Source organism: Haemaphysalis longicornis, unplaced genomic scaffold, assembly GCF_048455015.1.
Source record: "Haemaphysalis longicornis isolate Haplotype H1 unplaced genomic scaffold, Haemaphysalis longicornis Haplotype H1 scaffold_7, whole genome shotgun sequence".
In the NCBI taxonomy this organism is placed as follows: Eukaryota; Metazoa; Arthropoda; class Arachnida; order Ixodida; family Ixodidae; genus Haemaphysalis; species Haemaphysalis longicornis.
The window spans coordinates 167143445-167170999 of record NW_027526422.1 but is presented as its reverse complement, the minus strand read 5'-3'; the positions used below and the strand labels follow the sequence as shown (position 1 = coordinate 167170999).

Genomic DNA, 27555 nt, shown 5'->3' with positions numbered 1-27555 from the left:
TGGAAGTTAACTGGGTGATTACTGAAGAGACACCCTTCTCAACAGCCGCTGCTACAACGGAAGCAAAAGCTGGGTCAGCGAGGGAAGACTGTTGGAGCTTGGCAACGGCTTGTTCAACCGCTGCAACAATGGTATTCACTACGGCTGCATCAGCGAGTGATGGAGAGTGTTTGGCCGTAACTCCAGCATAACCATGAGTCCTTTCTTTGACAATTGTAACAGCATCCCCGCGCGAGCAGCGACGCTTACCCATGACCTCGACAACTTGGACTTCTTGAGCTCTCGCAGGGCAATTAGAACAGTCAGCTGGGTGTGCCGCTCCACACAAACAACATTTGGCATCTTGGGCAGTACATAGCTCGACAGAATGGCTCTCACCGCATGCGCGACACCGGGGAGACGATTTGCATGCCTTGGATGTGTGGCCAAAACGCCAACAGTTGTGGCACTGAAGAGGCCGGGGAGAGAGAGGTTCCACACGGTAAATGAGTGGCCATACTTTAATCTCCGATGGACATTGCGTCCCAACAAATGTAGCAATGACAGATTCTGTTGGCACCCTGTTTTTCTCTACAACACGGCTGCAACGGTAAACTGAGGTGACTCCCGCTACCGAAAACTGCTCTAGTACCTCTTGAGGTGTCATCTGAACATCAACACCTCGAACGATGCCCTTCACGCAAGCAAGGTGAGGGGGGATAAATGCACTCACCTGAACAGAGGTAAACATTGTACATTTCAAGAGGTCAGTGACACAGGTCTCGTCTGACGATCGGCACAAGACGCCACCTTTGCCAAACGGGCGAACCTCCGTAATGTGCTCGAACTTCTCAGTAGCCGCTCGAAGTGCCGCCTGTACAGCCCGCGGGTTTTTCAGCCGGATGAATCCGCCACTTACTGGCACCAAGGCCACGGGGATGCTGCCCACCCCACTGCGCTTTAGGGCTTCCAATTGCATGTCCTGCGGACGAATTCGTTTCAGAATTCGTCGTCGTTGTTACCATTATAATAATCATCATCATATCAGGCAGTTGAACTTAAAAAGCCATTTTTGCTATCATCATTGTCATTCCTGACACGCTGGCACCCCGCTGCACGAGGGGAAGGGGGCAGAGCTGTTCGGCCGGCCGTGTTCAAGGGTCAGCCACAAGCGAACCGCAATCAGGTACACTGGGCCCATCGCTCAGCTGGGTACACGTCGAGTCACCCTTGGAGAGCCCGCTGGAAAAGGATCCGGAAAGGCAAGCAGCACAGGAGTGGCGGGAACAATACGGTAGCGAACGAGGAGGCGAGCACCGGCCAGCAGCTAGGCCACGCGCGCCTTCGATACCGACCCAGACGGTTGGATGGCTTCGCTTGCCAACTGCTTGCATTACGTGGGCCTGGTTCCGGATGCTGACGTTTGGCTTCCGTTCGGGGGCGAATATGCGGCTGCTTTGCCAAGGCAAGTGAAACCTCGGTCGAAGTTAGGACGGCGAACCTCAGCCCAGTACTGCTTGGACGTGAGTCCACTTTGTCCAGGTATTATATCTGGCTCGGCTCAGAAGTGTTGTGTCGTGGGCGACGGCGAGCGGCCTCGGCGGCGACGGGAGCGAAGGCTCAGCGCGCCGGGCCCACGCACAAGCCCAAGAAGAAAGAGTGCGGCCTGCTCGCACCAAGACCAGAGCCCAAAGAGAACGTTTATTGTTCGACAAGACGACACCTAGACGCATACGCACGTGACCCGTCACGTGCGACCACAGCAACGACATCTAGTTACAATTAACACAACCAAGCGCCCACAGTGAGCGGGCGCTCCACTAGAGGGCGCCACTACACCACATCATCTTCCCGTGCAAAAGAAGTTCGCACACTCTGCGAAATACGCCACTACACCACATCATCTTCCCGTGCAAAAGAAGTTCGCACACTCTGCGAAATACATACAGCATCTTAAATGCACACTGCACATCATTCTCCCGCGCTTTGAAGAATGTCTGCATCTTCCTTTCACTTGACTCACACAACAGGCTATCAGTCGCTCACGACAGTTCTATAAGTCCCAAAAAAAAAAACCCGTCCAAAAAACATTTTCGCTCACGACAGTTCTCTAAAGTCCCAAAAAAAAACCCGTCCAAAACACTTTCAATGATGATATACGATTCAACACAGACATGACACGTTCAACATGACGCAAAGCATGAACCGTACGTATACCCCTTACTGCACATATTCGCGAAGCCACTGAGGCTGCTTAGTCTTACGGCGCGGACGCGTAGACGTTGAACTTGCATTATTTGACGATCCAGACGCCCCCTCATTTTCCCTTGTTTTGTCTACATGGTTATTTGGATCTATTTGTTCACTATTTTCTTCCTGACATTCTAATGGTTCCCGAGGGACAACGGATTCAGACCTTGCACTGGTAGAAACCTCCGACCGATCAGGGTCTGTCTGAACCCTGGGGCTTGCCCCTTCTGACAACTGTAGACTAGGGGACTGACTGTCACAAATGTCCAAGTTAGACAAAGAGTACAAAAACTCTTTATGCCTCGAAGAGAGTTCAACATTTTCAAAGGAATACGGTGCCGAGCCAACCTCAATTCCTTTCGGAACGACTGTGAGTTTCGAAGCGTTCCAGATCTTTCCATCACTGAGCTTAAAGGTGAAAGGTGCAACCTGAGCTTGCACTGTCAACGGCTTACTATACTTCAGAAATCCTTGCTTACGGAATTTTACCTTCACGACATCTCCCACCTTTATGCGGGTCTGCTGCGCACCTTTCCTTCTGTCAAAGTACTGTTTAGCTTTGTGCTGCTTCGTGAAGACCTGATTCCGAACATGAGGCAGGAAATTGTCCGATTCTGCTGCCTTTTTACGTATCCTGAAGTTGCTAATATCCACTTTGGAACGAGGCTGACGTCCATGCAGCAAAAAAGCTGGAGAAAGACCTGTCACTGAATGTGGTGTGACCCGATACGACCCAAGAAATTGTGTAATGCTCTTCGAAGCATCCTTGCCTTTAAGTCTGGCTACCTGTAAATGTTCTTTGAGAACTCTGTTAAACCGTTCAATCTGGCCGCTAGCCTGAGGGTAATAATTCGACGATAACACGTGGCGGATACCTTTCTCTTTTAGATACTCCTGCATTTGTTTGGAGGCAAACTGGGGTCCATTATCCGTCACTAAAACCTCAGGGAGCCCTTCCCGACTGAAAGACCAGTCCAACAACTTAATGACATCCTCAGTAGAAATGGAATTTGTGCCCAGAACCTCAGGCCACTTAGAGTAGTAATCGACTAGTGTAACAAGAAATCGGGGGTACGACACATCTAACGGACCGACGATGTCCATTCCCAACTTTTGCCAAGGCCCTTCAGGCCATTCCACTGGCTGCAACGGAGCTACATGAGGCTTAGCAGACTTGTCTGCCAGCTGACAAACGTGACAATGCTTTACATGTTCTTCAACATCGCGATCCATTTGAGGCCACCAGTAACGTTCCCGGAGAAGTTGCTTCGTTCGTACTATTCCTTGATGATTTTCATGTGCTAACTCGAGAAACGTAGGTACCAGTACACCAGGAATGACTACACGGTCATCACGCATGAGTAATCCGTCCACAACAGAAAGTTCATTCCTTACATGAAAGTAAGCAGTTAAATCACTGTGTACCTTTTTCTTATCAGGCCAACCCTTGGATACATACTCTGCTACCTTCTGCAACGTCACATCTGCCTTCGTTGCCAGCTGCACGGTTTCTTTATCGACTACTGATGTTACCAGCGACACTATCTCTTCTTCCTGAAGTTCCTGACCGGTCTGAATGGGTAATCTCGATAGAGCGTCAGCCACCAGATTTTCTGACCCTTTGCAGTACTCGATGTCAAAATTGTAATACAGCAAACGAGCTGACCACCGTGAAATCCTCAAAGGTCTCCGACCTGAGTCTCCTGCGGCTAACAAAGCCACTATAGCCTGATGGTCAGTTCTAAGTGTGAACCGTCTGCCCCAAAGAAAAATGTGCCACTTTTCACACGCGAACAAACAAGCCAGCGCTTCGCGCTCTCCCACAGAGTATTTTCTCTCAGTCTCGGACAAAGTTCTAGAAGCAAAGGCTACTGTTTCAAGCCTACAACCATACCGCTGCTGTAGTACCGCGCCAATTCCCACATCAGATGCGTCGGTAGTAACTATTACAGGCAAGTCAGGATTAAAGACCTTCACGACAGGAGAACACGTGAGGCACGCTTTCAACTGATCGAAACTGCGCTGAGCATCATCAGACCAACAAAATGTCTGACCCTTCCTGAGCATGAGGCGAAGTGGTTCAACTATCTCTGCATAGTTCTTTATGAACTTAGCATAGTATCCTGCAAGACCTAAAAATGATTGCAGTGACTTTATGTCCGTAGGAGCGGGAGCATGAACTATAGCTTTTACTTTGCTCTCCAAAGGTGAGATGCCCTCAGCCGAAATCTTGTGACCCAAAAAATCAAGTTCCTTGACCGATAAAAGACATTTGTCGTTCAACTTCATGCCACTGTTTGCTATACATGTTAAGACTTCAACCAGGCTCGCGTCATGCTCAGCTTGAGTCTTTCCCCACACAAGAATATCATCAAGATAGCAAACAACATTTTTGCAATTTTTTAAGATCTGAGACATCATTTTTTGAAAAACCGCAGGCGCCGACGCCAGACCAAAACACACCCTCTTAAACCTGAATAAACCTTCATGAGTCACGAAAGTAGTTAAGTCCCTACTGCCCTCTTCCAGCAACAACTGATGATAAGCCGACGCCAAGTCAAGCTTAGAAAAACAAACAGCACCATGAAACATCTGCAACAGCTCTTCAACATGCGGTAAAGGATACCCATCAATGATAATTGCCTTATTCGGTTCCCGGAGGTCCACACACAGCCGAATGTCCCCGTTCTTTTTCCGGACGACGACGAGTGGCGAAACCCACTCTGAGGCGTCGACACGCTCAATGACATCATTGTCCTCGAGGCGTCGCAGCTCGCTGGACACTGGATCACGGAGAGCAAGAGGCAATCTTCGTAGCTTAGATGCAACTGGAGTCACACCTGGCCGCCGTTGGATCTTATGCGAGACGTCCTTGACAAGACCCAACTCGCCGTTGAAGAGATGTTCGAAACCCGGGGGCACGTTCACGGGACACTGCACTGCACACACCGATGCTAGTCGACACGTAAGAGACGCACCGTCGATCTGAATGCCCAGTTGCTGGATGGCGTCGAGCCCCAAAAGAGATGTCCCTTTGTCGGTGACGTAGAATGTGACGGAGCAAGACCGTTGCAAGACTTGAACAGGAGCTTGGAATGAGCCGCGGATGCCGATACGTTGTTTGGAAAAATTCCACAAGTTGACGGAAGCCTTGGACAGCGCATGCTGTTTACTGAAGTGACGCTTGAAATCTTCGACAGTCATCAACGACACGGATGCTCCGGTATCGACTAAGAGTTGCATGGTCACTCCGCTGACTTCGGCTTGAACGACTAAGTCCTTTCTTGGAGGATTGTTGACGCTGACTTCAGCTTGGACGACTAAGTCCTTTCTAGAAGAAGTGCTGACTGTTAAGACGGAAGATCTTGCGGGTGCGTTGATCTCCGTGGATGCTGGATGCTCTACAGGTTCCGGTGTCGAAGCGGATCCCGTAGCTTCCTTCGAAGAAACTCGATGCACTGGTGCCGGCTTACGGCACATCGATGCGAAATGTCCCCACTTATTACAAGAGTTGCAGCGCCGATTTCGGGCTGGACAATTTTGAAATGCTGAATTATGCCATTTATTTCCGCATCGTTCGCACAACTGAAGCTTGCCTGCAAACTTCTGCTGAACTGTACCGCGGAACTCTACAGCTGACTGCGGATGGAAACGTCCATCTTGGAGGCCACCATCTTGCCTTCCCGAACCCGGTGGAATGACGTCACGGCCTCCCCGGCTGGCCAGGCCATCTTGAATTCCTGTGCCGCCATCTTGAGCGCGCCGGCCTCCCCGGCGGCCCAAACCATCTTGATTCTCCACGCCGCCATCTTGAGCGCGGCGGCTTCCCCGACTGTCATCTTCCGCGACGCCACCTTCTCCTCGTCGACCTACTGCTTGTACTTGATGATGCGAACCGAAGGCTTGGTTCGCCAACGACAAAGATTCAAAACTCCGACCAATCTCTTCAGCTTTCTCCAAAGACAACTTTTCGCCATGTGCGAGCAGCTTTTCTCTAACCTGGGGGTTAGACGTTCCATGTATGATTTGATCTCGGACGCGCTCCGCGTACGTCAGCCCGAACTTGCAACGTACGGCTTTCTCCTTTAGAGCGGTCACGTATTCTAAAAAACTTTCCCCCCGAAATTGACGACGGCTTGTGAACTCATGTCGTTCAACAAGCGTATTTGTGGACGCAGCGAAGAGCCGGTCCAGCTGCTCCAAAAGTTGGTCGAATTTCGAAATGGCCGGAGCCGAGGATGCGGTCACACTACAGTCGGTCGCGGAGTCGGTCACGATAGGGCTGGTTACATTAGCGTCGGTCACGTTACTGGCGGCGTCCCTCCTTGCTTCGTCCTGCTCCGCCTCAGCAAAATACCTTCGTTGCCCCTCCCTACCCAAAACGCTGACGAGCGCCGACGCGCGTCGTCCGTCATTCCAGTCGCTGCCGCCAGCCGCCTCGAGATGGGCCTGAAACAATTTTTTCCAGTTATGCCACGGAATCGGAGGCGGCCCCGGCAATTCGAGGAAAACGGGCAGGTTATCGAAGAGGCCCATGCTGCCAAGCAGGAAGGAGAGAGACGCAGGAGCAGAAGAACGAAGTAGGGCGAGGCCTAAGCGATGGTTCGACGAGCGTCAGCACAAAAGAACGCTAGGCCTCGCGACGCCAGACGCGCCGGACAGTCACACTCGAGCGAGGTCAAACGCACTCACGTTTTCATTCTGCCGGACCCGTCGACGATGTCGTCGCAGCAGAAGAAAAGCATCCCATCCTCGTCGCCAAAAAGATGTTGTGTCGTGGGCGACGGCGAGCGGCCTCGGCGGCGACGGGAGCGAAGGCTCAGCGCGCCGGGCCCACGCACAAGCCCAAGAAGAAAGAGTGCGGCCTGCTCGCACCAAGACCAGAGCCCAAAGAGAACGTTTATTGTTCGACAAGACGACACCTAGACGCATACGCACGTGACCCGTCACGTGCGACCACAGCAACGACATCTAGTTACAATTAACACAACCAAGCGCCCACAGTGAGCGGGCGCTCCACTAGAGGGCGCCACTACACCACAAGAAGCATTACAGAGAGTCGAAGAGGAACCGACTGAGCTGTTCAGGAAGTAGGCCAAACCGGTGGCCACCGATGAGCTGACCAGGTGGGCCGTGTAGAGGATGGCATTCAGACCTAGCACTCAGACGTACCGTGGCAGCCCCACGGTGGTTTCCATACTCAAAGACCTCGAGTCTCCGGCTGCGGTTTGTGAGTGCAAGGAAAGTTTTTCGGCAGTGGCCACGACGTTGTGGACTTTGCAAACGAGTTTCTGCAAGAGCGAAAACAGTGCCACAAGAAACCGCCCTCTGCCAAAAGTCGTAGGAACCAGTCATAGTGTCAACCCCGTGTGAGGCTTCCCACGGTGCAATGGGCTACGGTGTCTGCGCACTCGCCTACCGGGCGGACAGGTTGAGCCGCTCCAAGAAGACGAGGAGGATGCAGAAAATAGACAAATCCTTGATTGAGTTTCAGGTTCAGGTCGTCCAGACTCAACGCCAAAGAAATAGACCGGAGTGACGGACAGTGGTGCTTTACTCAAGGATTCCATAAAACCCCGAAACTACGCATCTCGTGCGCGTAGATATGTGTTAAAATTTAATGTTGCTGACTGTTCGATGATTCAATTGTATACATGGCTAGATGCTGGCATAGATACTATTTTTCTAGCGTATTGAACATTGTTTAGTAGATCGAATACCTGTCAGACATTTGTTGAAAACGAGAAGCCACGAAAGGAAGCAATAAAACTAGCGCAAGATATCTGCATTTTGTTTGTCGGGCTCACTTATAACTGCATAACTGAATGAATAGTTCCAAGTTTTTTCGTGACAAAGCTACAGCTGCGCTCAGAAAGTGTGGCACTGTGTTATTACCGTTTTGTTATGTCGCCATAGGGACCGGGCAGCTGGACGGGTGGCGCCACCACTCGGCACTCCCCTCGTCAGTGGAATGAACCGTTGCATTACAGACTCCCGTTGTTTTTGTCGTTTTTGCTTCGGTGCTTTGAATGTTTTGGTGGTGGTGTGAGCGGACATGTGAGATGAAACGAAGTCTAGACAGGTGTGTTGGGTTTTTAGATGCAGTAACGGCTAGTAAACTTGTCGGACGCTTCTAAAGTTGGGTGTAGGCTACAATGGCATGAGCGCTTTTTGCAGCGATCTATGTTTGGCTCCACCCATTCTGAGCGCGAATAAAACTACTATTATTAGTATTCATTTCTTCTTAAATGAACTAACGCCTACATAAACTTATTTTGCGCATCTAAGTTTGGGAACGGGCTAGACTGACATGAGCGCTTTTTGCAGAGCTCTGCGCATGGCTCCGCGCGATCTGAGTAGGAATAAAACTATTAGGAATATTAGTCTTCATTTGTACCACTTTAAATTATCTTCACTGGTTTCAATGACTACAGTTTCCACGCCAGCCTTAGCGCTGGGATACCTCAAAACGTGTGCTTTGAAGACCAAGGCACTTGCGTACGAGATGGATTACCGTGTAGCCGTAGAAATGTCGCGATAGTTTACACTTTTTTTTTCTGTAACCGTGAGCTTCGTGGCTTCGGTTTTGGTGAGCGACACTGTGACGGCATGGGAGCCTGAAAGCCGAAGTGGAAATCCCACGTTTGTGGTGGTCATTTTATCAAGAGCCAAAGTTATTCACCCACCCAACAGCCCAAGCTACAAACCATCCCTCCTTCCCTTCCCGTTTTACCACTTGCGTGGAATAAAGGCTGGCACCAATAGTTAAAAAAATGTGACAGCGTTAACGTCAGCCGGTATTCTTTAATGCTAAAGTATTCTTTACAGAGTATTTAAAAAAATCGTGTAATGCCTTGTGAAGACGCCAAAAAAGCGCGATTAGTTGCCTCAAATATGGGTGCATCAGCCCGATGAGTCCCCCAGCACAGACACATTTCAGACACGCTGGAAAAAGTTTAGATTTGGAGAGGGGTGCATAGAAGTTCAAAATTAAACAGCAAAATCATCTAGCCCTCCGTCTAATGATTGCGATGGTTGAACGCAAAGTTTTCTTCGTGCGAAATCGAATGGGAAATGGTCAAAGCCAGAGACGCTGCGATCAAAAGACCAAACTGCGTGCTGGTCAGATTCAAAGCTCGACTAGTCAAATTTTAAATCCAGAAAGCAACGAAGGAAACCCGCACGAGGAAGCTTTGCTACAAGCCATCATCGTCGTTAGGCGGAGGAGTGCATGATTTTTCAAGCGTAGGTGGCAGCTTGTAAACCGCATTCAGTTGTGAAACTGAGTACAGGTTTCGGGCACCCTCCAGTATCGCGTCCTTCAACCACGCAGGAATTGGTTTTTCAAAAACCAATTACCAACTAGCCAGCAACCATTGCAATTCTTGTAAAGCAATGCTTCACCGCGACAAGCAATAACGTTCTACTATCATGCGATATGTATTCTGTAAACGATTCCCGATGCCTGTAGTAAGAGCATTTCTGTGAAATTAAACGCGTTTCAGCCGTAGTTAATGAAGTTACGGAAGCGTCGTCCATCACAACTTCTGTTTTGAGGTAAATCTTAGAAGGCACCCCCCAACTTTTGTCTTTCGCTTGTGCACGACGCCGTTTCGTCATCAACTGCCAAAGGTCAGCGCCGCAGTATTCCTGGATCGGTTGCAAACACCGGCTTTGTGGGATCATTTAGCTACAATATTCTCCTCGATACGCGAAACTGCATGCAGGCATGAAAAAATTGCATGAAGGAATGGACTTTGACTTCCAGCTTGACTTCCAGCTTGGCGCATTGAGCGTCGTCTGCTATCTGTAAATACTAAGTATGGGCGTACATCACACACATGGCATGCCTCGTAAAGGTCACATCCACGCTCAATATTTACCGATCTGAAAAAAGTCCTTGTGGTTATGTACGCTTTGCAAGCCGCACCGCAGAAAAATGACAGAAAGCCATGCACAATAACGCTGCGCTGACCGCCACCGGCATTCCACTGGCGAGCGGTTTGCCACGGGCGGCGCTGTTCGCTGAAGCGACGGTGGTGCCATACAACGGCCGCCCGGTCCTGCCTAGGGAAGACGAGGCGAGACACATCCGAACGCCTTCGCGGCGGGAACAAAAACTGGAGTCCCCGTTTTTTTTCTCGCTCGTTGCTGGAGCCGCGCTGGCGGCGCTTGGCCAGCACTCAGCGGTGGTAGCTCAGCTACAGTGAACTAGAATTTTCTAGTTCACTATAGCTCAGCCCCAGCGATTGTCCGTCGGCGTCAGCAGGCGATTGCACTTGCTGGGGCAACGCCGCACTTCGGTTTCCGCAATGCTGTGCGTATTTTATCCTTCGTCCGAGCTCACTTCGGCTATAGGGAATGTAATCCGTCTACCTTGTGCTATTCAAATGTCTTAGGAATGCAGTGTGAGGAGGAACTTATCAGTTAGTTCAACAAACTACGGGGGCACGATAGCCAATCAAGAATATTAATTGCACATCGACAAACACAAGCGGCTGACAGCGAAAATATTTTGAAACTGACCATAGTCCTACAAAATGTTAAACCATCACGCCTGCTCAAATTAGGTTCTTATGCGCACAATTTGCTTTTTTGTAGCGCAGAATTAAAAAAAATAGTATATAGTATTTTCAGCATTCGCCTATAGCTTTTCATCCTGTTTTGCACGGTTTTTTGCGTACGTTAGCATGTATTAGCTGCGTGCAACTCTATATTTGAAATGAACAATTAAGCTGCTGCTTAAGGATAGTGCGCGAAACTTAAGTATTATACATACTAAAAGGAAACAAAATGCAATTACTGGCAATTATAATCACTGAACACGTTGCCACCCCCCGGTGTGAAGTAAAAAAAAAATCCCGGGCCATCTTCACTAACGTGAGACATGGAAATGAGCGAAGGATGCAGTTTATAAGTGTACTCTTGGCGCCTTGGCGTTTTGCCTACGGAGATAAAACCGTTGTGGAATAGAGGTGTGCAGCTTTGTTGCTGTAAAAGTCTCGTGTCTTTGAAGCATGAAGCGTTCTATCACGAGGTGTTGGAAAACGAGTGTTCCAGTGTGTTCTTTTGGGTCGCATTTTTGCTCACGGGGATTAAACGTTTTAGTGCGAGGCGTTGGAAAACGTGTGACCCTGTGTTCTAGTGCCGTGACTATACTTGAAACGGCGAAGGAGACAGCAGACGCCGACAGCTCGCGCCCCTAAAAAGCTTCGCCCTAAAAAAAGTGCGCGTTATGCAAATTCGCTAGCTGTTATATTGTCAATTGAAACAAAACAATGAAATACGACGAAAAAAAATTTGTGCAGCTTGCGCTAGAAAAAGAAAATTGGGCCCATCTCCCCGCGAGGGGGACTCGAGTAAATGCGTCGCATAGGGGGTGGGTGTATTGCGTTAACGTTTAGTGTTTGGGGAGTTGGTGGTAGTGAATGCGTTGTATCAGCAGCTTCTTGACGTAGTTTGAATGAGTCAAGGATATAAGGCGCGTTCGTAGCCTCCCATTCTGTGTCGGCTTTGTGGCGCAGTGGGTAGAGCACGATGTACATTGCGTTCCGCCCGCAGGGTCGAGGGATCGAAACCAGGCGCCGGATAGTATTTTTTTTATATAGTGTAGGGGGAGGGGTGCGGACAACGACGGTGCGGACTACGACGGAAGTCAACGCGGGTGACATCGTGAGTTACTGAAATGCTCTGCATTTAAAAATGCACCTCGTGAAAAGCGCCCTGCGTCAGCCAGCTAAACCTTCGAGAACACTCTGCCCAGCGTTCGTGGCGTGATTTCTCGCGTGTTGTCCTACTTGCCAGCACAAGCGCGTTCGTGCCTGCAGTGGGGAGCACAGACGCCGAGTTCGCGAAGCCGGCTGCCGCGGGTTTTAGCGCCTGCTAACGCGGTCCATCTTGGGAGAGATGTGAAAGGCTGCGTACAAAGCGATCCGGGCCTGCAGTCATGGAGAGCTTTCAGCGGCAAGTTGGGAAATGCATGCCAGGTGCAACAGCCGGGTCTCCTACGAAAGGACAGGTGCCGTTAGCTCTGCTGTTTCACCAGCCTTGCATCCCTAGTGAAAGCTGGGGCAATTTTTATGCGTAGCATTCTTTGCCGAGTACTCCCGCAGCCGGGATCATGAAACGTCCTGCATTTTCACAATAACGCAGATTTCCCGGAAGTTCTTGGTTTAATCGTAACCATGGCGTGCTGGACAAGAAACTCCCAACGCGGCTGGGGAGGTGAAGGGTGGTTTTCACTCATGTAGCAGAGTGTAGATGGCGCTACGAATAGTTACCCGGCATTCCCCGCGCGCTGCTCACACCGGTAGGCGCATCGGCGGGACGGCTTTGTCGTCTGCTTTAGCGACGGTTGTTTTGGGCATGTTTTGGAGCTGCTTCGCGTCTATTGCGCGCTTCATTTGCACGGCTTCATAACTTGTTCGACAGCACCTCCTGGTTAACCCGGACCCGACGGAATTAAGTGGTCGTACGGCAAAGATACGTTAAGGATTGGTTTGCAGGGTGGGAAACCAAAATGTGGAGACAACATACAGACATCTGGCCGCTAGAGAAACGCTACCTTTTGCGCACTGCTTGCCACGAATGGGACTCCATTTTCTGAATTGAATCCCGATTCGGTTGTGTTTTAAGAGGTAGTACAAATGGCGAAAGGAGCAACTGGTTCTGATAAAAAAACGACTACGAATGTTCCCTCAGCCTTCTCGCAATTTTCAAACATACTAAACTAACTAGTTTAAGTCGGTATAAATGGGAATAACTAAGCGCACATGCCGAACTGTTTCGGTGTCTGCGCTTGTGTCGCGCGGGGGTGTAGCCCCAAGCTGGCACACCATGATGGCTAAGTTCCGTTGTCTCACCCTTCGAAAGCCGCTCCTCTCCGTTTTCTTTCTCCCGACTCACGGCCGGGCTACAGCGGCGGCGTCCGCCGCTCTAGCACGGCCGTGGCCGACGCTGCTGCTGCTGCGTTCGGGATGCCGCCCCCGCGAATTCCAGGTAACGGCTGGCAGAATCTTGAGTTTCACTCTTTGTAGAGCCGCATGTGTGAATTCAAGTGACGTCGCATGGGCAATTGTTGTGTGGGTGTCGTTTAAAGCTTTCCAACCACCTTCACAGCGTGGACTGGAGCCATTAAAAAAATCCAAGAAATGAGAAGAACATAAAATCAATGGCGAAAATGGCGAACCATGTAATACCCTGCCTTCCACAATAATTGAAATTTCACGAAGGTTCCACCTTTAATCGGTGTAATAGCGTCAAACAGAATTTTGGTCAAACAGAATTTTGAAAAAAAAAAGAATCAAGAAATAAGAGAAATATAAAAAAGCGAAAAGGGGGAACAGTGTAACGCCCTGCACTTCCACAAAAATGCAGATTTGGCAGAAGTAACACCTGTAATCGTTATAACAGCGTAAATCGAGAGAATTGGTTGGACAAAATCGAGGAGAACCAAGAAATTTGGTTGTAAAGAACTCGCACTCTAGACAAGTGGCATAAGAATGGTAGACATTAGTAGACAATTCCCTGAATTTCTGCAGATTTCTTGTATGGATTCCCAAAAACCATTTTTTTTATTTCATGAGCACCTGCCAAAAAGTGCGGAACTGGGATCAATTAAATATTAACAGAATGCCAGGTTTGGCACTCCACTTTTTTAATGCAGTTTAAGCAGCTTCGTTGCGTGCTGTATGAACACCACTCAGTAATCTTGTTCCATTAAAGGCACTTTTCAGTTGAGGCAAATCGTGTATATTACGTCTAAGTATTCACAACAAATATCCTTTAGTTCTTGATTATTGACAAATATCATGTTCTGGTTCGTGGATAATTTATTTATTGTTCTGAGAAAAGAACAATATAACAAGCGCCAAAGAAATGTATTTTAGAAAAAGACGCTATGATCTGTAACCGCCTCAGAATTCTACTTGATGTCATCCAAGTAAAAGTACCCCAAACTCCTTGTTGGTATTAAATGGTTGCTTCTAAATTATTTAATTTTAGTCGAGTCAAGTTCATGACCTAAGTAACAAATATTCCCAGAATTAATAAAGCATTTCAGCTTTATTAGTAGTTCTAGGGTAGCTATCTTCAGCAGATTTAAAATCCCAAGATCCATTAGAAACATCGTACTTGTACAGCACGAGCCCATATTGAAACCGCACAATTCCTTTTTCTTATAACACGAATAAGTCAGCGGCACGCTTTGAAGAGCCCCTGAACCTCGTTCAATTCCTGCGACAAATAGTGTGCAATGCCACCAATGGAGATCCACACAACTTACTCAACATTATAGTGAAATGTAATAGCTGTTGAGCGTTGAGCAGTGTCTTTTGTTTGAGAGGAATTTACATTCCTAATTATCATCATCAGGTTATTGATGTATTGTGAGGGCTGGGCGTGAAGGCTGGGGCGTTGAAGTAGCATGGCGAGGAGGAGTGGACTCATTGAAAGCGTTTATTTGCCCATTGCAGGACACGACTGACCACGCCGGCGGTGGGAACAAAAGAACAACCAGCTCACTTAGGCCTGGAACTGCGTCGGCGTAATAGCACTTGAGGTGGCGCCGGTGATAAGCTAGTGACAATGGGTGGCGCTCACAGTATAACAACGCAAAAAGCCATTGCTGCTATCATCATTGTCATTCCTGACACGCTGGCATCCACGCTGCACCTAGGAAATTACACAGACCTGTTTAGCCGGCCTTGTCCGGCGGTCATCCACAAGCGACTCGCACTCCGGTACCTCGGGCCCACCGCCTATAACAGCGTACACGTCTATCCCCCGCTGGAGATTTCAACGGAAGGGTTTGAATGAGCGGGAAGATGAGGAAAGGCAAACAACAGCAGCAGCGGCGGCCGCTACAGAATGGGCTGAACGAGGAGATTTGCACCGGCGAGAAGCCAACCCGACAGGCCTGCGAATCCGACCCCGACGGTAGGATGGCTTCGCTTGTCAAGAGCTTGCGTTCTGTGGACAAGGTCCGGGATGCTGACTCTCCTCGGGGGTTCTGGCCCGAAGCTGCGGCAGCTATGCCAACGTCAGCGGAGCCTCGGCATGCTGTGAACACCGCAGGTCCCTCTCCCGATCCACAGGGACGCGGGTCCACTTCATCGGCGTATATCGGGCGCGGCTCAACGACCATGCAGACAGCCGAAGAGGAAGTGGTCGAGCTGTTTAAGGAGCAGGCTGAAGAAGTGGCCACTGACGAGCTTACCGTGTGGTCCATGCTTGGCACGTCTACCTTTCATCTTTACCTGGACATCCCCACTGTGGTTTCTACGCTCAAGGACCTCGAGTCTCCGGCGGAGGTTCATGACTACGTGAAAACCTTTGGTGGCGTCCTCGATGCCATAGAGGAGTCCCGGCCAAAGCGAGAGCTGTGCCGAAGACGACGTTCCGTGGCCACGTCAGAGGAACCAGTCATGGTGTCATCTGTGGTTGATGCTTCCTACCGCGCTATAAGCTACACCGGCGCCGACGGGCCCAGCACCTCCAAGAAGAGGAGAAGGTTGCGCAGAGGTCACAACTCCTTGATTGAATGCGAAGTAATGGAAGACCTGTTCAGGCTCAATGATGACGAAATGAAGCGAAGGACAGTGGTGCTTTGCCTGCAGTTGTACATGCCATTCCCATAAAAAAAAGCAGTAAACGTTTGCACGAACTGCCGACGAATTTTTGTGATTCCGTTTATGCCCGATGGAGAAATATATGTAGTAAAAGAATTAAGTGTAGTATCATGGCCTGCCCCCGTTTTCTTCTGAGCCCTGCGGAACACTTACACAAAAGCTGTTATAGCGATGTGTTTCAGACGCTTCGTCGTTCGGCTGCCTTCATTTATTCTCCTGGGACTGCCTTTCGGTTCCGCTGACTTCTTGGGGCACCTACCTCTCGGCCCAAAGAATTGCTGGCGAAAATTTATTGTTGCGGTGAATTTGGTAATTCAATTATACAGAGCTGCAAGTTGCGTGGGACATGGTCAGAAGGTATTTGCTTCATACTTGCATAAACATAGTTCACTGGCGTCTCCGTTTGAATTGTAGAATGCTTGAAAAATTGTGTGAACTGGAGCTGTATACCCATTTAGAACACATAATTCAGTAGAATAAATAGCTGTCATACATGCATATAAAGCTAAATATCATGAAGGCAAGCAAGCCCACCCCACTCTGGAAGGTGATTGACTGGCGTGGCTGTATGGGTGGCGTCGTGACAATTAAATTTACACCATGTTTTAGGGAATTTTTTCCCCGAACGCAGCATCGTCGCCGTCTCGTCGACGACCCTTGCGCTCGCCATCGTAGTCCCGTTTTGGTTCCACGGCCGCCCAGGCAGACAGACGGTGACGTTACACTCGGTGGTGCGGTTGCGCTGTTGTTTCACCACCCCGTCGGGCATGCGGCTACGTCGTTCCTCATACTGTCACGAAGACAAGGACGATGCAGTTGTGTTGAATGAGAAACACGTTTATTGGAGCGAACTTGTGCTCCCCTAACAACTCAAAAGAATACAGAGGCGGCGAAGCAGCGGTCAACAAAGTGACTTGCACAGGCGAGTGTCGTCGAATCGAATGCTCCGGCGTCCGCACTGCAGGCTTTTTATCTTTTGGCGCGCGTGGTTCTCGAAACGTCGATTCGCATCGAGAACATATTAGATCCAAGAAGATTATTCTGGGCTGTTCACGTTAGATCGGAATGCTCTCCCTATCACAACAGATAACACATGCGGCACAGAAAGAAAGAATGGAACACGCGCTTCCCTTGGCGCAGAGATAACACAGACCGGCGCAGCCGGGCGGTAAAAGCAAAACACAAATAAACAAACCCAATGTATGGTTCGCGGCATTACCCCCCCCCCCTCTAAGAGTGCATCGACCCGATGCTAACATAAGCGACAGTCCGAACAAATGAAAATAAAAGTTCGTCATCGTCCGTAGAAAGGTTTTAAGCGAACCACGTGGACGACTTCAGGCCGCGTGCGTCGTCGTGATGTGCCGGAGTCACCATCGGGGATCACTTCGTAGGTAAGTTGGCCAACACGTCGTAGGATCTGGTAGGGTCCGAAATACCGTCGCAGGAGCTTCTCACTGAGTCCGCGTCGTCGGATGGGAGTCCAAACCCACACACGATCCCCTGGTTGGTACTCGGCGTCTCGGCGTCGGAGGTTGTAGCGGCCCGCATCCACCAGCTGCTGGTCCGTTATACGAACTCGAGCGAGCTGGCAGGCCTCCTCCGCACGTTGAAGATATCCGTGGACGTCGGCGTTGAGGTCGTCGTCTTCTACGTGCGGAAGCATGGCGTCGAGCATCGTAGTCGGCCTTCTACCGTAGACAAGCTCGAACGGCGTCAGCTGTGTCTCCTGGATAGCCGTGTTGTACGCAAACGTGACATACGGGAGCACTTCGTCCCAAGTCTTATGTTCAACGTCAACGTGCATTGACAGCATATCTGCGATTGTCTTGTTCAGACGTTCTGTTAGTCCGTTCGTTTGGGGGTGGTACGCCGTCGTTCTTCGGTGATCCGTGTTGCTGTAGCGTAATACTCCTTGCATCAGCTCCGCAGTAAATGCCGTTCCGCGGTCTGTGATTAGGACTTCCGGGGCTCTATGTCGCAGCACAACTTGGCTTATAAAGAACTTCGCCACTTCTTGTGCAGTCCCCCTCGGAAGAGCGGCGGTCTCTGCGTAGCGCGTCATGTAGTCTGTCGCTACGACAATCCACTTGTTCTGTGATCGTGACGTAGGGAACGGGCCTAAAAGGTCCATTCCAATCTGTTGAAATGGTCTCGATGGGACGGCGATCGGTTGCAGAAGTCGGGCGGGTCTTGTCGGCGGCGTTTTTCGTCGCTGGCAGTCACGGCAGCTCCGGACATAGTGGGTGACGTCAGAGGTAAGGCCGGGCCAGTAGTACCTCGCCTTGATTTTTCCAATAGTGCGGGCTGTGCCCAGATGTCCAGAAGACGGGTCGTCGTGGCACGCTTCCAAAATTTCGTCACGAAGGTCCGCGGGGATGACGAGAAGGTAATTCGCTCTTGTTCCGGGGCTGAAATTCTTCTTCACAAGGACGGAGTTTCTCAGGCTGAATGCTGGTAAGCTGCGTTTCAAGGTCCTAGGAACGGCAACGTTGCATCCCTCGAGGTACTCGATTATGACGCGTAAGTCGGGGTCGGCACGCTGCTGGGCGGCTAGGTCGCTCTCCGTCACGATCCCGAAGAACGCGCTGTCTTCATCAGAGTCTTGTGGTGGTGGGTCGACGGGGGCGCGGGACAGGCAGTCGGCGTCGGAGTGTTTCCTGCCGGATTTATAAACGACTGTAACGTCGAACTCCTGCAGGCGCAAGCTCCACCGCCCAAGACGGCCAGAGGGGTCCTTCAAATTGGCGAGCCAACACAGCGCATGGTGGTCTGTTACAACCTTGAATGGCCTTCCGTACACGTATGGGCGAAATTTTGAAATCGCCCATATAATAGCCAGGCACTCTTTCTCAGAGGCAGAATAGTTTTTCTCCTTCGACAGACCACGGCTAGCATAGGCGATTACCCTTTCGCAGCCGCTTTGCTTTTGGACAAGGACGGCACCCAAGCCTATATCACTGGCGTCCGTATGCATTTCCGTTTCGGCATTTCCGTCGAAATGAGCGAGCACGGGCGGGCTTTGCAGGCGTTTTTGCAGCTCGCCGAATGCTTTTTCTTGGTCGTTTTCCCAGCTGAAAGGGGTGCTATCTTTCGTCGAGCGCGTGAGTGGCTCTGCAATGCGTGCGAAGTTTGCGACGAAGCGCCGGTAGTATGCGCACAGCCCGAGAAATCTCCGCACGCCCTTCTTGTCTTTCGGCCTTGGGAAGTTCGCAATGGCTGAAGTTTTTGCCGGGTCAGGTAGGACTCCCGCGGCGTTGACGACGTGGCCCAAGAACTTGAGTTCCCCGTATGCGAAACGGCACTTTTCAGGCTTCAGCGTCAACCCCGACGTACGAATGGCCTCGAGTACAGACTCCAACCTTGCAAGGTGTTCGTCGAAAGTCCGGGCGAATACCACTACGTCGTCGAGGTATACGAGGCAGGTGTGCCACTTAAGGCCAGCTAGCACAGTGTCCATGACTCTTTGAAACGTCGCTGGTGCTGTGCACAGCCCAAACGGCATCACCTTGAACTCGTATAGGCCGTCTGGGGTTATAAATGCAGTCTTCTCTCGGTCTCTCTCGTCCACTTCAATTTGCCAGTAGCCGGTCTTCAGGTCCATCGATGAGAAGTACTTCGCGTGGCAGAGGTGGTCGAGGGCGTCGTCGATTCGGGGGAGGGGGTACACGTCCTTTTTCGTGATTTTGTTCAGTCGCCGGTAGTCAACGCAAAACCTTAATGTGCCGTCTTTTTTCTTTACGAGTACGACGGGCGCAGCCCAGGGGCTTTTCGATGGCTGTATAATGTCATCGCTCAGCATGTCGTCGACGTGAGTCCGGATGGCTTCCCGTTCGTGTGAAGAGACGCGGTACGGTGACTGTCGGGTAGGTCGGGCTCCATCTTCGGTTATTATTCGGTGCTTCGCTAGAGGGGTCTGACGTAGTTTTGCGCTCGACGAAAAACATTCGCTATAGCGACGCAGCAAAGCCAATAATTTTTTCCGTTGTTCTTGCGGTAGCGCCGGATTCACGTCGAATGGCTGCGGGAGCTTGAAGGTTTCTACGGGTGTGCGTTCAAAGTCGGCGACCGCGATCACGTCACTTGCTTCTTGCGCTTCTTCGAGGAATGCAATTGCCGCGCCCTTGTTTAAATGCTGGTACTCCTCGGTGAAATTAGTAACCAGAATGTGGGATTGGTGTTCCTTGAAGCGCGCAATGCCTCTTGCGAGCGACACACCACGGTTGAGAAGCACCCTTTGATCAGTGTCTACGATAGCGTCGACGTCAGGAGCAGCATCTTCACAGTAGACTGCGACCATCAAGCTTGCGCGGGGTGGCAGGGTGACATGATCATCGGCAATCCTTACAGCCGCACGGTGATCGGGGTTCGGCTGCGGCGTCGTGGAGTGATTGGAGGAAAATGTTATCGACTCGGTCTGCAGATGAATTATTGCGCCGTTGTCCGTCAAAAAGTCCATTCCGAGAATCACGTCGCGGGAGCAGTTAGGCAGAACGACGAACGCCGCAGGGTACGTTGTGCCGTCTATGGTGACGCGCGATGTGCACGTTCCACTTGGCGTCACGAGGTGGCCTCCTGCTGTGCGTATGTGCGGACCGTCCCATCTGGTCATAACTTTCTTCAGTTTAGACGCAAATGGTCCGCTCATTACCGAATAGTCAGCTCCCGTGTCTACGAGGGCGACTACGTCAAAGCCGTCGATGGACACCTTGACGTCAGATGCAGTCGTCCTCGAGTTCCGGGTTCGTCGGGGCGTCGTATCTCTGCTTGTACGTGTTGATGGTCGGGCACTGTGCATCGTCGTTGTCGTCGTATTCTCAACGGACGTCTCGGTCAGGTCGGGTACGCGTCGCGCCGTGTAGCTGTCGTCGTGTTCGGGAGTCTCGTCAGGGTTAGGTCGGGTCGTCGGGATGAAGGCATGTCGTGAATCATTGTCTTCAGCGCGTCCTTGCGTCGTTGGAGGGTTTCTAGTTTTTCGCCGTAGAGCAACTTCACCTCCAGAAGTTGCCGCCTTTAGTTTCCCCCGCGTGGGCTGGGGGACCTTCCACGGGCGAAGTCAGCGTTGCTACGGCGGTTCGGCGATTGGTAGGGGTAGGGCGACGGCGAACGGTTGAAACGCGCTGGGCCACGGCTGGTTTCAGATAGATACTCGTCGATCTCACGTGGTCGTTGGCCAGGGAGAGGGCGAGGTGCGTCGACGGAGAAACCACGCAGTCCGAGTCTCTTGTATGGGCAGCGACGGTAAATGTGGTCGGCCTCTCCGCAGTGGTAGCACAGAGGACGGTTATCGGGAGTTCGCCATACGTCCGTCTTCCTCGGCGTCTGGTTTCGGGCTACCGGGGGTCGGGCGGGTGACAGTGGGCGGCGGTACGGCGGGGCCTCTTAACGGCGTGTTGGAGCAGGGCGGGGTCGACGAACAGCCGCGGAGTATGTCATAGCTTGTGGCTCTCGGGGTACCTCGGATGGCGTAGAAGTTCCCAACGCTTGTTGCACTTCTTCTCTAATCACGTCGGTGAGGGAAGCGACTTGGGGCTGCGGCGGCGTTGGGAGAAGTTTCCGCAGCTCCTCTCTCACAATTGCGCGGATAGTCTCGCGTAGGCTGTCGGCCGGGATCCGCGTGCTGCCAAAGTCGTTCGCATTGGCCGCGCCAACAAAGTTGCGGTCATACTGCTTAGCATGCACTTCGAGGGCTTTCTCAATGGTGCTGGCTTCGGTCACGAATTCGGCGACGGTTTTGGGCGGATTTCGGACAAGTCCAGCAAACAGTTCCTCCTTCACTCCGCGCATTAAGAAGCGCAACTTCTTTTCTTCCGTCATTTCGGGGTCCGCGCGGCGAAATAGCGGCTTCATCTCCTCAACGACGATCACGACACCTTCGTTGGGGTGTTGCGTGCGCGTTTCCAACAAAAGGGCGGCTCTTTCTTTCCGCACGACGGTAGTGAAGGTCTTAGTAAACTCGCTTTTGAACTGAGCCCAGTTTGTCAAGGAGCTCTCGTGGTTCTCGAACCAAGTGCGAGCCGAATCTTCCAAGTAAAAGAAAACGTGCCGGAACGTTTCTGCGTCGTCCCACCTGTTGAATTTCCGGACGCGCTCCAGTTTCTCCAACCATTCTTCTGGGTCTTCTGCGGGGGCTCCACGGAACGATGGCGGTTCCCGGGGCAGCTGCAGGACGATTGGCGACGTTGTTTCTTGCACCATGGTGTTGGTTGCAGCGTTCCTTTTCTTGGGCCCTTCTGGCATCAAACCGAACTCGGGCGGTAAATCTTGCAGGCGGGGGCTGGCTCTTGTTGGACTGGCTTGGCGGCTTTTCGAGGTTGTAGTGGGCATGAAGGGTGCGTACCCCGCACCTCCACCAGATGTCACGAAGACAAGGACGATGCAGTTGTGTTGAATGAGAAACACGTTTATTGGAGCGAACTTGTGCTCCCCTAACAACTCAAAAGAATACAGAGGCGGCGAAGCAGCGGTCAACAAAGTGACTTGCACAGGCGAGTGTCGTCGAATGGAATGCTCCGGCGTCCGCACTGCAGGCTTTTTATCTTTTGGCGCGCGTGGTTCTCGAAACGTCGATTCGCATCGAGAACATAGTAGATCCAAGAAGATTATTCTGGGCTGTTCACGTTAGATCGGAATGCTCTCCCTATCACAACAGATAACACATGCGGCACAGAAAGAAAGAATGGAACACGCGCTTCCCTTGGCGCAGAGATAACACAGACCGGCGCAGCCGGGCGGTAAAAGCAAAACACAAATAAACAAACCCAATGTATGGTTCGCGGCAATACCATAACGGTATCCACTGCGAGAGTGTTCTGTTTCCCTTTGCATTATTACCATTTATTGGCGTTCTTTTGCTCTTTAAATTATTGTAGCGACCCCATCGTAATCGTATTCATCAGGGTCATCCTCATCATCATCACCGTCATCATCATCACCCCCATCATCACCATCAGCGGTGCCAGGAGTGGCGCGTCAGTTTTGACACCGCGCCTCATGGAGATCAATCGCTACTCCGCCGCTGGGCGGTCGCTCGTCTTCGCCGCTTCGCAACGTTCCTCAAAACGTACTAAGCTGCATCCACACCAATCGGGTCTGCTTCCTACAAACTCCGGGCAACCACATGTAGGAAAAGAGCCGAGGACTGGTTCTACCGGGTGCGGCTTCCCACATTTTATTGATGCGCAGGTCCGGCCAGAATCGGGAGTGGCGAACACGAGCGGCCGCGCAGGTGCGCAGTCGTGTTCGATGTGGTACGTGGGCAAAACTGACGCGCCCCTCCTGGCATCGCTGATGCTGATGATGGCGTTGATGAATACCATAACGATGCTGTCGCTACACTATATGATTACCGATTTGGATCTGTTTACACACTGAACATGGCATTAAGCACAAAAAGACATTACAAATCCGTGCGCAATATCCCATGTCCGCTTGGGAGAACGAAGTAGTCCAGAGTGGTGGATATTTGTAGCAAGCCAATGCATAGGGGTGGCGAAGATACAAAACCGACCTTTGCGGTTAGCCTTTCTGGGCATTAGAGTGGCGTGTGATAATGTAGACAGGGAGCGGCTATGGAATATCCTGAAGGACGACGGAGTGGGGGCAGAATTTCTTAACTTATTCATGGAGCTATGCTAGGAGAACCAAGTGCAAATAGTGTGGGACGATACAAAATACAATAGGCAAGTATGCACCTACAAGGATTTGAAACAAGGATGTCCTGTCTCTCCACTGCTATTCATGATCTAAACGGCGGGGTTAGAAAGGAATCTTGAGGGCAGTACGCTGAGGTTCGACTTATCATACAAAAAAATCGGGAAGGTGGTGAAACAACGGGTTCCTCGGCTAACATGTATGCAGACGACACATTGTTGATGGTGGACAACTGGACAGGCATTCAGGGCTTGATGGATATGCGCGTTGAAGAAGGGACGCACTTCGGGCTATCCTTTAGCAACGAAGATTGGGGATCATGGTCTTTAACGACTGCGCGCAGCAGAAAACAGTATCAGTACAACAAGTAAAAATACCACGGTGAAACAGTATTAATATTTAGGAGTACTGCTTAACGACAGCAAAGATTACACGCATGCGCATGAGGCTCTCCGCTTGCGCCAAAGTCGACATGAGACAATGGACATGATCAACCGGACGGGAAGAAGGCAACCGGGGAAAAAACATTTTGATAAGTTTCCAAGTACAGTTAAAGAGCTAGCACGCCTGATTGTGAACCTCAATACTAAGATTGCAGCAATGGAGTAGCACATTCATGAGGAACTCGACAATCTTTAAAAATCAGTTGACTTTATGAGCAAGGGATTTGATGTTTATAAGGAAACCTTGGACGACACGCAGAAAGAGCTGCGTGACCAGAAAGCAGGAAATGCCAGACTGGTAAAAGAAAATTGTTAGTGGAAAACCAAGGACGACCTAGCTGAGCTTGAACAGTACAGTCGGAGGGCTGACCTAGAAATAAAAGGTACTCCTAAGTCAACCGAAAAGTCAGTGACCTAGATTGTTACCGCTCTTGCCACAAAAGTTGGAGTAACACTGTCACCAGCTGATATAGATTTAGTCCACCCAGTAGCGACCAAAGAAAGGAGTGTCGAACACTGTCATAAAATTCATGCCCTGCGCAGCCCACGATAAGATGCTTGGTGCTACAAAAAAATTCGGCTGAATATATCTGACCTTGGAATTATCAAATTGACGCCTGTGTATCTTAACGAGCGTCTTTGTCCTACCTCCCTGCTGGTTAAAGCCATTGGCGCAAAAAAAAAACGTTGCAGTTGGCGACACGCTTCGGGTACAAACGGGCGCATATTGATGAAAAAGCCGGCGACTCGGAACTATCCGCATCCGCAACGAAGCCGATCTTGCGCATATAGCATGTGCTCCTTTTTTATGCTGACTTCTTGTGTTTTCGATAACTTCTAAAGCTCTATACTGCACTGCAATATTAGAAACACTGCAAAAAAACAAAAACAAAAAAAACAGCGATTTTTTTTTGTTCCTTTTTGACACAGCATTCTTCGATGTCTAATGCTATGGCGATGGCAGAAACGTAGACAAGACCTGGGGAAAGGTATAAAATTCCGAATTACTTGTTTATATCCCTCCTTGAGAAGCAAATAATGGGACAGGAAGTCGTCCATAATTAATATGCCCTGAGTACCTGGCTTTTCAACACTTTTATAGCCATGGTGGTTCAGTGGATAAGACATGTTTCCGAGCGAAACCACGCGGGTTCAATTTCGGCCGTCCAGGCCGGTTTTCTTAAGGTATGTAACCACCTTTTTCAAAAATTTTTGAAATTTCGACCAGTAAATTTTTTGTTTCACATGGACTTCATAAAAGACCGCCTTTTATGGTATTCCAAAGTTTGAAATTGTGAAAATAACATTGATAATGCCTGTAATTGACGAAAAATACCCCAAACTTGTCAGTTACGGGCACGTTCATAACTGCTGAGTGGATGGCAGGAAGTAAAAAATGTTTGGTGCAGAGGTAGCCAACTAACTGTATTGTGCAAATAAATAGGATCTTTGCCATTCGATATTTGGATATCAAGTTGTAGTGAAAAAATAAAACAAGAAATGTGTCATTTCTGTCTGAATTCCTTGAAATAAATAAATTACATCAAAACTTACCGTCCATTTTTAAAAATTCTAGTTCATCGTACAGTCTAGTAATATAACGAAACAAGCCTGCGGAGTTTCACTGAAAAAGAAGTATTTGTTTCGTAGTTACAACTGTTCACGCAAGGAGAAAGCGCAAAAAAAGAGGTTTCGAGAAAAACAGCAAGAACGTTTTTGATTCATATAGTTTTCGTACGAACCTGGTTTGAATGTTAAAATTCCCCAGGTTCGTAGCGAGTGGCCTCCCGAGCTGCCACGAGCTCTTTTTTGGCTTTTCTTCCTCCCCGTATTTTCTTACGGCGATGCTTGGTCTCACCCATTGATTGGCGCTTACCCTTCTTTACTCGGTACTGTTCACTGCTGCAACATGCTACGGGACTGTGGTGGCCAGGTGCGATACCCGCTCCCTTCAAAAAAAAAAAAAAAAACTCCCACCTCCCCTCGCGGGAACCCCTGTGTAGATGCGACGCATAGGGGGTTCCCGTTGCAGCGTTGGACAGCGGAGGAACGGCGCTGGAACGATGGAGCGGAGCGGCGCAGGCACCGCGTTTTATAGCGCGCATAACGGTGAGGGGACGCGCCGGCGCTAGTGCGCCTGCCGCGGCTATGACGTAACACAATCCAACACATTCCACTTTAATCCAATCCAATCCAATCCAATCCAAGCCAATCCATTCGAATCCAATCCAATGCCCCTCGCGAGAGAATGATGATGATGATGGTTTGATTTTATTGGCGCAAGGCCGACACGTGCAAGGAGCGCCAAACAGAAAGTTATTTGATGAGGAGACAACACGAAATAAAATCAGTTAAAAACTATGAGTACGGCTGGTGTAAACGGCCAGGGTGAAGAACAAGAGTGGTTAAAAAATAAATAAGGTGGCTGGTGTACAGGACCAGGGGCAAAACTATGCGTGGTATGAGATGAGTTGTAAAAAGTGAACTTCTGATAGGAACTCAAAGGTGCGCTGAACAGAAAACATGGCATCGTCTCCTAAGAAGTATGACGGGTGTGGTGGAATATGTCGTGTGTGTAGTTGTGGGAAGTGTTTGCGTCGTGTAATGTCGAGTGCCTTACATTGTATGAGGATGTGGATCACGGATAGGGCCTCTCCGCACCTGCTGCACAGAGGTCTTGGAGATCCAGTGAGCAGGTGCGAGTGCGTTGCGTGCGTATGCCCTATCCGCAATCTAGCCAAGGCGACTTCTATGTATCTGTTGCGTGTATCGGAGGTGTACGGTCCCAAATGTGGTTTTATTACATGTAACTTGTTGTCTGTTTGTTCACTCCAATGTGTTTGCCATGTTTTGCGAAGTTGTTGTTTGATGTGTGGTTTCACGTCGGTGTAGGGTAATGTGGTGATGTCTACTGCATTCGAGAGTGTAGCAGCAGCGGCCATTCGATCCGCGGCTTCGTTCCCGGCTATACCACAGTGGCCAGGGACCCAGCAAAGGACGAGTTCAAATTTGTGGACATACACCGACATAATACCTTTGATGATAAGATTTACAACGTGATTTTTCGAAGACTTTGTTGATGACAATGCCCGCACAACACTGAGGGAATCTGTATAGATAATGGATTGTGGGGTGTGGCTTTGGAGTATATGATTAACAAGAAGTGCGCCATAAGCCTCTGCCGTAAAGACACTTGTATTACTGTTAAGAATTCTAGTGACACTAGGGCTGGGCCCATGCGCCGCGCAGGACACAGAGGTGGCAGTTCTAGAGGCGTCCGTATAAAATTCAGAACACTGATACTTCTGCTGCAAATACAAGAAGTGCTGCAGGATTGCACATGTGGGAGCTCGGTTTTTATCTATATGTGTGAAAGATGTGTCGCATGATACAGGGCGGAGATGCCATGGTGCTATAAAATCTGTTAGAGAACTTTGGATTGTATCTAAAAAGGAGACAGAAAGCTCTGACACTTCCTCTCTAACTCTGTAAGAGAAGGGCGCAGAGAACGATGGTCGATTTAAAAGGAGTTCAGTCATGGATATATCATGAAAAACTGATTTAAAAGGATGGTGTGGCATGGATGAAATTTTAAAGGCATA

At 50.1% G+C, this 27555-nt stretch overlaps 2 protein-coding genes across 2 annotated transcripts in view; one reads left to right on the top strand and one right to left on the bottom strand.

The window, feature by feature from the left end:
• The window catches only part of Slga (proline dehydrogenase slgA), a 245486-nt gene that overhangs the window by 85794 nt on the left and 132137 nt on the right, over window positions 1-27555 (top strand). The window lies entirely within an intron of this gene.
• Window positions 1570-7266, bottom strand: LOC144147200 (uncharacterized). Its single transcript, XM_077679271.1, has 2 exons — window positions 6922-7266; window positions 1570-6678 (listed from the first exon to the last, which is right to left on the bottom strand). The coding sequence occupies exons 1-2, from the start codon at window positions 7198-7200 to the stop codon at window positions 2200-2202; spliced, it is 4758 nt and encodes a 1585-aa protein (XP_077535397.1). The 5' UTR covers window positions 7201-7266; the 3' UTR covers window positions 1570-2199.